The sequence below is a fragment of the Rissa tridactyla genome, chromosome Z (assembly GCF_028500815.1).
Source record: "Rissa tridactyla isolate bRisTri1 chromosome Z, bRisTri1.patW.cur.20221130, whole genome shotgun sequence".
In the NCBI taxonomy this organism is placed as follows: domain Eukaryota; kingdom Metazoa; phylum Chordata; class Aves; order Charadriiformes; family Laridae; genus Rissa; species Rissa tridactyla.
The window spans coordinates 41,957,759-41,971,837 of record NC_071497.1 but is presented as its reverse complement, the minus strand read 5'-3'; the positions used below and the strand labels follow the sequence as shown (position 1 = coordinate 41,971,837).

The following is a 14,079-nucleotide window of genomic DNA, read 5'->3' as shown; positions in this document are numbered from 1 at the left end:
GCTTTCAAGCTTTTCCCTGAGGAAACTGGGAGATATATTTTTACATTCCCATTTGATTATGGTAGGCCTATTGTAGTTAATTAATTTCTTTTAATAATAACCTTCATATTATTTTAATGCATCTGTGCTTGAAGACGTGGTAATGATTTTTTAAGTCGAAAAACAGAGTCAACAAATCATACTTTTGCATGAGATTCTGCCATATTTAGAGTCTCACAGTAAAAAAAGATGGAAGCAAAAGCAAACCTGGAACTAGAACTGAAGTTCTCACATTTAAGGGATCTGAAGTAATTTAAACAGCACAATAACATTAAAGCACACTACTAAATCAGAAATTAAATAAAGGTTTAAGTAAATTTTAATGAACTGATCTATTTAGTAAAATATTATGCACTTGACGTACTTAAAAGTCTAGCCAAAACGAGCAACATTTTTGGTTTATCACAAATTATTTTTAAAGGAGAATCAAAATTAATCCCATACCACGCAGTAAATCTATATATTAATATGCTTGTGTTTAACAGGACTTGATTAATGAGCCAGTCTACCAAAACGAGTCTTAAATTGGAACAAGAATACATCTTAAATTGGAACAAGAATACTTGGTTTAATTTGTAAAGCGAGCATTACGTAATGAAAAAAAACCAACGTCCCCGCCCACCCCCTTTCAAATCATACTTCAAAACCTTTCCCACACAGAGATTCCCAGAGAATCTCCATAAAACATATGGGGTGCAGCATCTATCATTATTATTAATAGCATTTATTTGTAATGCAGAATTGTTAGGAGCACTAGTCATCACAAAGGGAAAGCCTGGGCACAGATGGGACTGGAAGACAGTTGTAAGAGTAGGAGAAATACTGTGAAAAAAAATGGTTGAGCCATCAACAGGTGAAAAAAACCCTTGAAATCCTCATATTTTACCCATTAGATAAGCAGTAGCCATCTCAATAGTAGCCCAGTTTCATGTTAAGGAAATCATATAAACTACCAAGTGCCTCCACCTGTAACTTCTACAGTAATGACCGCTTGGGTTAAAACAATCATAAAAAAGAACAAAAGCTGAGCTACAAAAATGAAGTTGCTGATCTGATATAAACAGGCCCTCGTTTCTCCAAAATAAACGAATGGCAACTTTTGGTGTTAAAACATCAGGCCTCAAAACTGGCAGCTCAAAAGATGTGATATCCAAAATCCATGTTTTAAAAATTCTTTATTTGGATATCAAATAAATAATACAAACTGCCTAAATAATGTAATTTTTATTTTTGTGTCTCTTTAGCTGTAAAAATCAAAGCACTAACACACTGAATGATTTTTAGGGTTTTGAAGTTGTCAAAGTGTAATAAAAAAATAGATATTGTTTTTACTTTTCCGAGAATGACAGAATCAACTAGTTACATAAATACCTTCTAGTCATTTCAATCATAAATATATTGTATACAAATGGGTTTTTTTATTGGTGTTTCTCTTTTGTTGCCTCCAGCCTGCTTGAATTAGGATTTTGGTCCTGCTAGTCATCTGCAGACTTAACTACTGAAACAGCATTTACCTAGTACTTAAAGCCAAATTAGTATTTAGCCATCTTTGAGAGAAAAGGTCCAATGGCTATTTAATGATTTATAAATATCCACACAGAAAGGTATGTAAGGTCATAGCCAAGACTTTAAAATTAAGTGATTTCCTTTTGATCTTCTCTAGAATTAATTGAATCTGTCAGAAAAACAAATGGCTGCTGTTGCGGGCAAGGTGTTTGTTGGACCTAGTTCATACAACTGCTTTCTTTATTGCTGCTAAACCAGAGACGGTTGAATCACCCATAGAACATGAATAATTAGTTGTGTCTAACCAAGATCTTCTATCAAGGATCAGCTAAGATTTATTGAGATTTGGAACAAACAGCTGAGGTCTGACTCAGTAATTCTTACTCTTCACAGCACTGCTGAAAAACTAACAGAAGTCCTCTGTTCCTGCTCCATAAACTGCAAATGCTTCATGCCTTATCAGTTCCCTTTGTAGACCCCAATATCCTTGAAACTCAAATGCCACTAAACGTGAGGACTAATACTTTGAAGTGTATGGTAGAGATGCCATTAAAGTAAGTTGTATTCACATTTGACTACTTAAGAAGCTTCAACACCAATCCAACAACACACCATAAATCTGCCTATTAATATGGCATCTCTTTTTAGTACTAGAGTTTCCCTTGCTCCATCCCAGTGCTGATGTACTAACCCTGCAAGTAAAATATTTTTAAACAATCTTCTCTGTTCTGATTTGTATAACACCACACTTCCTATATATTGCACACTGTCTCTCCCTTACCCACCTCCCCAGCATTTCAAGGATGTAACAGTTCTCAGTTTTTGCAATTGAATACAGAAAATATTCTTCTTATATCAATTCTAATTTGTTGTCCCATCAAAAAACACCCTGCAACTTGATAAGGAGAGGGAAGGAAGCACTGTGGAGGGCCGACTCAATCTCTGACCTGAGGCATCAGGCACCACTTCCCCTCCCAATACCATTTAGACATCTGGTGCCCAGGACTGGGAACGTATAAGAAATACGATCATGGCAATACCTGTATCAATTACATTGACTGGAAAAGCACCAACAAAAAACTGTGGTAGCAGATCTTCCAGGGTACAGGAAATCTGTTAGCAGCACCAAAGCTGAAAGCATGCTTAGGATTTTTGGGGACAGGGCATCTTCTCTCACCCCTTCACAGACAAACTGTCAAATGGGAGAGGAAAGGGCTTCAGACCTTTTCCTTGAGAAATCAACAAAGGTAAGTAAGATTAGTCCTAGAAGGGAGAAAAATGGGGCCTACTCAAGGGTGTAAAATGAAGGCATTCAGTGAAATAAGATCAGAGAGTATCAAAAAAATTCCATTAATCAAAAAAAAATGTTGATCACTTCCTGAGAAACATGCTCTGCTTTTTGCATCTTTTCATAATGCACAGCCTAAAAATATTATTGCTGCTGCAACTGTTAGCGGAGACAGAAGAATGGCAGTCTGTGCTGGAGGCAGCGAGGGAGACGGGAGCCAGGCTGGTAGGCTGGGGCCCCACTGAAGGTATGTGCTGCTCTGTGCCATTCCTGGCAGCCCACCCAAGGAGAACGGGTGTGCTGCATAGCCAGAGGTGATGAACAGATGAGGAGGTCTGTCAGGGAAACTTCCACCCTACTACTGCTGCCTATCTCCAACTCCCTCCTGACAGCCTACAGACTTGGATCCCCCCACCGCACCCCCCTCCCCCCCCGCCCCTTTTCCCTTAGGCTTTAATTTTGCTTGTTAAATTCTCCTGTCAGGAGCAGGGAAAGGTAAATGACATGGGTAACAGGAGGGGGACAAACCACTTCAGCAGAGTAAGGTAGTCGAATGAGCTTAAAAACTTATGTTCTTTCTCTCCACAAACCCACCACCACCACCTGGTAATGCACTTTTACATTTAAGAAAAAAACTTGTCATTCTTACGGTGAGGGAAAAAGTTACCGCTAAGACTTATTGGGAAAAGGTCCACCCCTGCTCATTAGTGAATCCACACCACTCTTCTGCTGCTAGGGGAGGAAGTTTCTGGTGTAAGCGTGAAGAGTTAGATGAATTTTTGCGCAGCTGTACGTTCTCTTTCCTGCTCAGAATTTACTCTGTAAAGGTGTCTGAATAGTCTCTCTGAGGAAGAATTCAGCGGAGACAAGCCCACACTCCGTATTACCTGCCTTCATTTATACTCAAAACAAAGGGCAATGTTTAAGACATTGCTACTGCAAACTTTGAAAACTTTCAGTGGATTTCGCTGATAATCTCCTCCTCCGCCACAATTTCAAGTCATTAAACACATCTGAAAACTCAGAACCTACTCTCTTCAAAGTCCTGAGCACTCCTACAGGTGATTCTTGTGACTATTTGGGACATCTTCAGCATCTCAAAGCCTTAAAACTGCTTAAATAAGGGGCTAATAAGATCAACAAATGAAAAAAATTAAAATGGTGAAAAAGCTAAACCAGTCCCTATCTCCATAACAGAATTAATTTTAAAAATCTCACTTCCAAAATGACTGATTCCCATTTTTTTAAACTCAGCAAGAACTAACCGTAGTAAACTCCCAAGACAACATCAGACTCGGAGCGTTTTAGTTCCATAAAGTGAATTAACAACTCAGAGGTATCAATGAACTGCTTTAGCTGGCAGAACTGAACAGAAGCTGAGAAAGAAGCACGCATTGATATGCAAAAAGTTTCTAACCAAAAGTTAGGCTTGCAAATGCAGGAAACCATTTATTCTCCCTCAGCAGCTGGGTTATTTTTACAGATATTTGGCCTCAAAAGTTACGGAAACTTTGACAATTATCTTGCAATGTCTTAAGAAAAGTGAATTAAGAGCAAAACAAGGTCAAGAGGAATCCTTTTTTTTAAGCCCATCTGTTAAAAATTCACTATCTAGATGAGAAAAAGGCACCATCTGTGAAAAGTAAATGCAGTATTTCATTGCTTTCTAAGTCTTGCTAGGAAGCTATGAAAGACAGCAAGGAGTTCTTGTTTAAACAAGCCTGAGTAAGAGGGAGACGGAGGAAGAAGACTGTAAATAAAGAAATCCATATATAAATACAGACCACCCACCAAAATCTGACATGGTTATCTGATTCTGAATGCTGTGATTAATGTATCACCCCATTTTGACTTTACCTGGTGAAGCTAGACAAAGCAAGTAATAGATGTTCCTTTCCAACAACAAAGGATGTTATTTTAATGGTTCCTAACTTATATACCTATCAGCTACATATATTGTCTAGCATCAATAAATCCTCATCACAGGTCTCCAGCTGCCCTTTTCTGCACATTTTTACATCTCTTACATACATATAAGGGGTTACTATGTGCAAACAAAGACAAATTACAGATACGTGTGAGAAAAGATTTAGCAACTCAAATATTCATTTCTGGACACCCAAATGCTCCTACACATAGATTCCATATTAATCACTGCCTTAAAAAGGACTTTGATGGTGATGTTTTTATTCTGAATAATACCAACATGTTCATACATGAGTATGTTGAAATCTCACTGGAAACTTTTTGTTTGTCATTTTGCTATGCAGACTTCATTTTCTGAACTTTCTGTGACTCAGTCTACAGCATGACAGCAGGCAAAAAGATGAGTCTTTAGGAAAGGTATATTTAAATTACCCTCAGATTGCAGTAACAATTACACCCAAACAGATGTTCCAGAGGCAACTTCTCATGTTCTGATGTGGAGAATGAGAACAGAGAAAGGCTGAGCAAAATTTGATCAGATAAGAGAAGAATTCATTTGGTGGCTCCCCCTCAACAGTTTAGCAGTAATTAGGAAAAAATGGCCCACCTCTGTTGAATACTTCTTATGAGATACGTTTAGGCTGAAGTAACTTCTCTAAAGCACAGGTACTACAAAGCCTGACAAAACAAGCCTTCTCCTCTGATTCCTGGTGGAGATCTCCAGTATCCTGTTAGCTGCTTAAGGTGCATGTTCAATGTGTGAGATTGGGCCACAGACTGAGGAGACGTAAGTAACTTCTTCCAATAGACGAAGTGTACACTTCCAAAAATATTTCACACACTGATGCTGGTCTTTGCCATAAAATAAAACAATTCACTGCCACATCACCTCTAAGAGAAGACATCTAGGTTTTGGCAAATCAGCAGAGCTAAATACGGCTAACCATTCAGGACTAAAAATCAAGTTTTACTTGCCACAGACATCTGCTAAGCAATGCAAAAAACCAATGAGGCTTTCACTTTCTCTATCATTCACTACCAAATTGCCTATTGAGAAGGAAATGGTAAACTAATGTTTATTGGAAACGTAACTGCAATCACAAACTGTTTACCATTTTACAGCCTAATGCAGGCATACCTAAATATCTAAAAACAGCAATAATTTCCACATGTATTAAGAAAAATTGCAGCCTTTGCTTCCTCTGCGTATCCAAGGGCTCAAGAAGAATGAAAAATGATTGGAGAACCAGGCTACAGCAGAAGAAAAAATAACTACGGAAAAAGTACAGTTTGCCTGCTCTGCATCAAGGTCAAACTGTGCTATAAATTGCTTGTGTCAGGGAAGAAACTCTCAAAGCTTTCTTCAAAGAGCCCTTGCTTTTAGAAGAAAGCTTTCTCCAGCATCCTTCCAGCATATCATACTTCTGAAGGTACATTATCACAAACAAATACAAGAGGACAGAGAAAGGGAGAGTGAGCGATACATGCATGGTTCAGCACATAAAATTCACATTTTCTCTCAATGCAGTTGGAACATAAAGTTGTTGAAGTTTTCTCCAAGTTTGCTAAAATTACATTGGGAGTAAGGCAGTACAAATTGTTACAGGAATAATTAATATGGCAAATGCATATCCGCTGCTGTCATTGCACTTTGGTTATAGTTTTTAAGAGCAGCAAATTGGACAAATGTGAATGAAACAATTAAATTCCTACTGAGGAATGTTACAGCACACACTACGGTACAGTCTACTACTCTTGACTTAAGAATGCAACTCTTTCTTGTTTCTGCTTAGTTGCATACATCTTGGCTTTTGGACTCAACCCAGCTGTAATGGGCCAAGGTATTCTTTCACCTGCTAACAGGATGTGAGAGACTCCAGGCATGAGAAATGGGAGGAGCAGAATCAAGGGCAGACAGCAGTTGTTATTACCCCGATCTATGGTAAACAGAGATCACACACTGGTTCAGTGAACTGCGGCAGACTTTAACACCACCACTAGCAGGTATCATCACTGGCCTCCCATGATGGGACCCTGCATAAGAGCTAACAAAATAGCATATGAACTTACTTGGAGTGAAAATGCTCGTAAAGCAGGAATAGGGATTAAGGCAGCCATAAAGAAAGCAGTGACATTGCTGATAGATGTCAGGGCTACGCTTGCTCCTGTTCGCTTCAAACATTCACCTGTTCTGTCCTGCAAAACAAATGATGTATCTTAAAAGTCAAGTGAATAAGGCGATGTCCCACAAATTAAGGGGTCATCCTGTATATACAACACAGTAACAGTGAAAAATTATTATAGTGAATTTCTGAATACAAATGTGCATTTGAGACAATGCAAGAATAAACAATATACTAAGTATACTGTTCAGGAGGAAAGCTGATGACATGTGAAGTGCTTGTGCTTTTTGAAGGTTGAAAGTAATATCAAAGTTGATTCTACCTTCAGAACACAAAACTAAATGGATACTAACATTATATCAAATATATCTGTACTTAAGTAGGATGTTTCTTCCACCAGCGGAGTCACTTGGTGTTCTCATTTTTCAGACAAAATAAGCATGTATTAACAGTATAGAGGCGTATCTTGAAGAAGATACAAAAAAAACAACCCAAAACCCAGGGACCATACACAAAAACCACAGAGAAATCAAGATAAACACATGACCCTTTCCCAACCCAACAGGCTATTTTGAAGCATATGGAGGTTATAGTAGAGGGATGTTGTAGTGCCTTCATGCCAAACCAGCTGCAAAGAGCACATGGAAGACATTGCTTGTACAAAACAGAATGTGCAAATATAAATTGCTTTTAAAAGGTTTGTACTTTGGATGTGAAACTTTGGACTGAGGGTAAAAAGGTCAATAAAAGGAAAGGCTCATAAAAGTGGTGACACCTTAGAGTTCATAACATTAATATGTTACGCTTTGAAATGTCATCATCAGTTATGAACATTAGAAAAGAAAAACAGAGAAAAATATATAAAATAACTGAAATTTATGGCCATAACAAATAAGTAAAGGTAACAGATGATACAAATAAAAAAAAATGTTTGCTTTCTAAGCTGTCCCCCTCCTCTTCCTTTTTACCTTAAGATTTTTGCATTCTTTCTTTAAAAGCATTCTATCATTTAATTGTCAGACTCATATTTGAGTTTGTTCCTAAATTTACAATCGACTTTCACTGAAATTTGGGCAGTATTTGGATTATGTAAATTAACCTTTATATGACAGCTATAAATTAAAATTTCAAGACAAAATAAATCTAAGATACTATTGGAAAAAAAAAAAAGAAAAAAGAATGTGAACATTCCAAAACATTCTAGGATCACACATATCCCAATCATTTCGTATTTTGAATTCTGGAATAAGAATTTCCAGAACATAAGAAAATCTATTGAGAAAAAAAAAAGGGGAGGGGTTTCTAATCACTACTAATTAATTCTGGATACAGTTATCTTTTCCTACATGAAGACGTTTGTTTTATCTTTCCCCAAATCCCCATTTTGTCATTACCTCAAATGGAATTCTCTTATTCTGCCCTGTTTCACTAAATGCATGTGCCAGAAGGAAAACATCGTCTACACCAACTCCAAGAGCAAGAAAAGGCAAAACCTTGGGGGAGAAACAAAACAAACAAAACCCAAGAAGGTTGTTTTATGATCTGCCATGCAGCTCACCATTAAATGTCTAATTAAAACAACTTTCACATTGCACTGTACATAAATACACGAATAAAATGAAAATCAAAAGGATGCAATACAGCTATTAACTTTTATTCTGGAATGCTGCTGAGGAACTTGCAGTATACCACTTACACATACAAAATCTCACCAAAAGTAATTCCAGTTTTGGATATACAAAGACTATCTGATAATAATTCAAGTTATATTCAAAATATTTTCAGAATTTGAGCATCCTCTTATATTCAGACATAAAGACAAAACCTGCATCATCTTATGCACAACTGGATGCCTCCCTTACATTGGGACACAGAAAAATCTTATAACCCAGAATCTAGTAATTATAAAAACTACACAGTACCTGCCTTTTTCTTTAACATCATTTGGCAGCGTAATCACTTAATTTTTCACAGCATAAGTTATGAGACAGGAGAAAGGCACGAGTTAAAATGTGGAGCCAAAATACTTTTGCAGCTTTTTTTCCCCGCAAAGATTCAGTTGTGTTCATTTACTAACAGAGTACTTGTAATTTAACAGCAGACTTGTGTCTCCTAAATACCTGAGTTGTGGCAGCATTAAAGGAAATTCCAATCAATGAGCACAGGCCCAATCCTGCAGCCACTGAGAGTGCAACCAACAAGACTCCTGCCAACCCCACGGCACCCTGAGACTTGGCACAGTCCCACCGCAGCATTGTTAAACAGGCGTAGGCAAGCTAAAGCAAAGGGGGAGGGAGGGGGGGGGAAGAGAAGGAGTTGGGGAAAAAAAGCAAAATATTAGAATGGATCCTTCTCTAAAACTATCTCTCCCCTCCCAAAACACACATTCTTACAACATCTTTAAACAGAACAGACACATCACAGATGCTACACAGAGGAACAGGTGAGAAGCCTGAGGCAAAAGTTTACAAACTGTAGTTTTTACTTTAAATATGCCTAAAATGTTCTGTACTACCGACTGGTAGATATTTAAGCCCTGCTCCACTACCAGAGAAAATTAAATATATTTATTTTATTACCATTAGTAAGTAGCCACTGGCTACTCTGATAACACTGACATCAGAAAATGACTTTAGGATGTCATCCAGGGTGGTTGTAGTAAAGGAGAGCACCTTCTGAGTAGAGTTTTGTGCAACACTTTGATGAACAACCTACGAGAAGAAAAATAAAACTTGGTTTGACTGAAGAAAAAAGTTATTACCATCTTCTATAGCACACATCTGAAATCAACTACTTTTGCCTTAATGTTCCTGTGAAAGCCCACACCCTACACAGAGATTACACTGATGCTCACAAATGTATTTGGTAACTACTTCTTGCAAGCTACTGATCATCAGACAGAATTTGCATCCTTCAGGAAAGGCTACTGCATTCCCAGACCATTCCAAACGTTTAACTTGAATCCTCTTCCTGTAGCTCCACCATGGATTTGCTACAGTACAAGTTTTGCCTTTAACCCAAGGCCAGCGATCTCTTTGGGCTGCTCCTGTTTCTCCCTGCCTGGCCATTTGCAGAGGTCAGAAGCAGTGAGGCAGAGGTCAGGGCTTGGGACACAGAGGCCAGGCACTGCCATATAGCCTTCCCACCCTGGCTGCCGCTGGGAGAGCAGCCCACGGCTGGCTAATGTTTTCCAGACACCTTTAGGATAACCATGCCAACCAAAAGCTTTTCAATTCCAGCTAGCTCTTCAGTTGTTTCTCAGCCCCAGCAAAGCAAAAATGTCCCAGGCAGCAAAGCGCAAAACCTTCATGGCTTCTCACATGCGAATAACCAAGCAGCTTCTTAATTGAGGGGAAAAAAAAAATCAGCTTAAAAACTATAGGCAATGACTCAGTTCTAGTTTAAGCATCTTCCTTGAGGAAATACTGTAAAAAGCCGTAAAAGGCGGCAGTGGATCTTAGCAGGACTTTAGAGTATGGTATCTAGGTTATTTTCAACTTTACCTCAACATACATCCTCTGCCAGGCTTCCAGAATTGCTGCTGCCTTATCCTCGTTCCAGTTGATATGTGAAACATATTCATACCCCTTGAAGTGCTCATACATTTGCTTAGGAGTCATTAACTGAAACATGGTTTGCAAAGCTTGGGCACTGTGACATGGAGAGAAGGGAGAGGAGGAAGAAGCATAAAATGAGCATTTTCAGAAAATTATTTTTGTGGTATCAAGTCCCAAATTTAGACCCTTATGGGGTTCCTGATTTTATAGGGCACATGTTCATATTAAAATTGAACAGAGTATAATTATTCTACTGCATATCTGGTGCAGCTGTACTGGTCTATGCAGTACTGAGGCTAAATCTGGTTTCACTGAAGCTAAGTGTTTCGCCATTATTTTCAATAGGATTAGTTTCAGGAGCGAGGAATGTAACCCTACAAATCAGTTATAAAGATCATGACTGATAGGCAGATTACGGTGAGGATGCCACAGGAACAGTTTATTTCTATGAAATTTTGTAAACGCTGTTGGCAATTTGTCATTTGAAAACCTTGGTCTTTTTCATTCCTTGGAGAGAAATGCCAGATTAAACTACTGATGCCTGACAAACTGCAAGGAATACACAATGGCGATAACTGTCCATACTGAATTTCCACAGTATGCAACTGTCTCCAACAATTCTAGACGCTTAAGGAACTGTTCTATTTTTCACTAAAAATACATTCTTTGGCTACTTCTTGAAAGACTTATCGTTTACAGTGAATGTAAAAAACTCAAAATTCATATTAAAAGTTCTAGTAAAAGTTCTCTGTATTAAATATGGAAGAATTATGCTTCATTTAGTTTAGTAAGGCCTACGTTTTTCAGGACAGTTCTATTTCACAGGGTTTTTTCCCCCACTGAAGTCCAGTGTTCCATGACTTCTTCAAGAAGTCTGAAACAAAGGGGTTTGTTTTATCACTCAAAACTGAATTCAAGACATAGGGACATAAAAATAGATTTTTTTCTCTATATTGATCCTGAACAAAAAGTTCAGTGCAGATTTTGGAATTCTGAGAGATGTCAAATGAGTGAGTACATTATCCAAATTATGGTTTTTTCCCCCTTTTTCTTTTGATCATATTTCAAAACACAATCAAAGGTGTTCAGTGCATCAAACATGGTTCAATGCTTTATACATACATTCTAAACAACAAAATTGCCAGGAAGAAGCTTTCTTTCTGAGCAACATACACTATCATTCTGAAGTCAGAAGTACGAAGCAATGATGCCTCCTTAAATTTAAACAACTGTCTAATCACTCTTTTAAATTCTGTTCTTAAGGCATGTCCTCCTAAACTGGGGTTTGTCATACACATGAAGGGCAGTAGATTTTGCATGATCCTCTCCCTGTGCCCCCAAACCCAAATTCTAACAAAGAAAAACATCGACATTTTCTTTAAATATTTGTTTACCTGACAAGTTTACCAGAACTGTTCTTGACTGTACCACCTACGATCAGCTCCTCCTGCCAATGCATGTATTTCCTTGACAGTCCATAGCATCCACCGCTTAAAACAAGGGCTACATCAAGAGGCTAGAAAAAGTTATAAAGAAGGAATTAATCAGTTCCATAACTTCATACAAACTCATACCCTAATTGAACACCCAGCGTACCAGAATAACAGATGTGAAAGACAATCTAGGAGGTCTACAAAGAGAAATGTGTTCAACAAATCAAGTTGAACCCATCAGCTGGATACTTGTTGACCAGATGGCAATTTCTCCAAAGCCTGATGTGGTTGATAAAGGGACAGACAAACTGGGGTCCAGGACTTCAAATTCCTCACAAAAATTAACAAAATTGGCACTACTTGAAGGAAGGTTTTACTGCGTGGTCTGAGTGTATAGTCCCAGTGTATTCCAGCAGTGGCTATATGTCTGTCTGAGGCACCAGGTTTGCTGAAAAGCCACGTGAACGCAGTGTCGCATCCGGACAGTAGCTGACAACTGTACTCTCGCTCTAAATACGTGGGATTAAGCACTGCATCACAGGATGAGGGAAAGTTCGTGACTGTGGGCTAACAGCATGTACAAGAACAGAAAAATTACATCACTCAAGAATATGAGTTATATATTGCTTGGAAGAGAACGGTACCTTCTTCTGTTCTCTCTGACCTCCCCCTCTACCCCAGCCTCCCTTGAAAAGACATGCACAAGGACAAGCAAACTTACTTTGGTGGAATTTTTATTGGGAGCTGTGATTGGGCAATCGGGATCAGCAGGATTCAGGCAGGGTCGATCCATATAACCATGACCAACCTCTGCTTTATTCAGCATTTCTTCCCAGCTCTCCACTTGGTAGTTTATTTTCTTTAACTCTTCTAAGAATTCTAAGGGGTCAAAGTTGATCCACTGCAAAGGAGGCTTCCCTCTGCAAGAGAAACCAGGGGAAAATGACACACACATAAAAAAGACAAAAGAAGTACTGACATAAACATACTTTTAAAATTTGTATTTGCACAAATAATTGAGTTATTTTCTGTTACAAGCTAAAACCTTTTCTGTTAAGGTTGTTTCATAAAATATAAGGCACGTTTTAATTAGATTTGTTTATGTACTTTTCTTGCAGCTCAGTTGTAATTTTAACAAAAATACTCAGTTCTTACAAAGTTATTGTATAAAATGGAATCACAGATTAAAAATACCTCCATTTACAAGCAAAGCAAAACAAATCATCAAGCACCTAAATAACAAAAAAAGCAGCCAACTGCGGCTTCAAAGAATTAGGGGGGAGGGGAGGGGGAAGAGGAGAGGGGGCTGAGGAAAGAAAGCCTTTCTCATAGTATCAGATTACTTCTTGCTAGTCTAATAATCATCTTGCAAATGTAATCAATCAATATAGTTGATCTTTGTTTATCTATAACAATACTGTGCTCCTTCAAATGCCCTGGCAGCTTGACTATCAACGATCAAGCTTTCCTGCTACCATGGCTGTCACCACTATCACTGTCACATCTCCCACCCCCCACTTCTGAATTTGTGATGTTGACAGACTAGAAAGGCTTTTGGCTGCCTTATTCTGTGGTTCAAACCACACTGTATCTGCTTAACCAGGCTTAAGTCATTATTCCGAATCTCCCAACCAGAAAACACAAACCCCCTTATTTCCCCATCTAAAACTGTACACTAAAGGTTAGAAGATGGCCATTGCAAATTGCTTTTACAGAGACATGCAAACCAGGACAGAAACAATAACTCAAATGCTAACTCTTGCATAATTAACAGAAAATGCCTGCACAGATTAACAATTAACTCTTTAAAGGATTCAGGGCATATAATATCACACTTGTAAACTGTGAGAAACCACCCATAAAAGATACTATACGGTTTCTTTAATGATCTCATAAGCAAAGGATTTGTTCTTTATTCCTTACGACGACTTGAGATTTAACCCAAGACATTTACTTAGGAATAAAGTTCCCAGACGATCTATTTTTTTTTTATTTTAGGGCTGGGGGGGGGGAGCACAGGACAAAACCAACCCCACCAGAAACAAGTTTATTTCGGGGGGGGGGAGGGGGGGAAGGCACAAAATTCTTAAAGCTTGAATAAGGAACTTACATTTTACTTTGCATGCTACCAGAATGGGGAAAAATAATGTAGGATTTAAACTGATGCCTACAAATCATATCTCAGAACAAGGAAAATCTTTTGTTCA

General features: G+C 38.2%; 1 protein-coding gene across 7 annotated transcripts in view; it reads right to left on the bottom strand.

Annotated features, from left to right (window-relative positions):
* PTCH1 (patched 1) overlaps nt 1–14,079 on the bottom strand; it is a 75,111-nt gene that overhangs the window by 29,542 nt on the left and 31,490 nt on the right. For 6 of the 7 annotated variants that reach the window (XM_054185293.1, XM_054185292.1, XM_054185296.1 and 3 more), the window contains 7 exons: nt 12,594–12,792; nt 11,834–11,955; nt 10,386–10,533; nt 9,462–9,593; nt 9,003–9,158; nt 8,277–8,375; nt 6,830–6,955 (listed from right to left, as the gene is read on the bottom strand). In XM_054185293.1, the coding sequence (XP_054041268.1) occupies nt 6,830–6,955; nt 8,277–8,375; nt 9,003–9,158; nt 9,462–9,593; nt 10,386–10,533; nt 11,834–11,955; nt 12,594–12,792 (982 nt within the window). The remainder of the gene's footprint in view (nt 1–6,829; nt 6,956–8,276; nt 8,376–9,002; nt 9,159–9,461; nt 9,594–10,385; nt 10,534–11,833; nt 11,956–12,593; nt 12,793–14,079) is intronic. The other variant, XM_054185295.1, reaches the window with a different exon arrangement.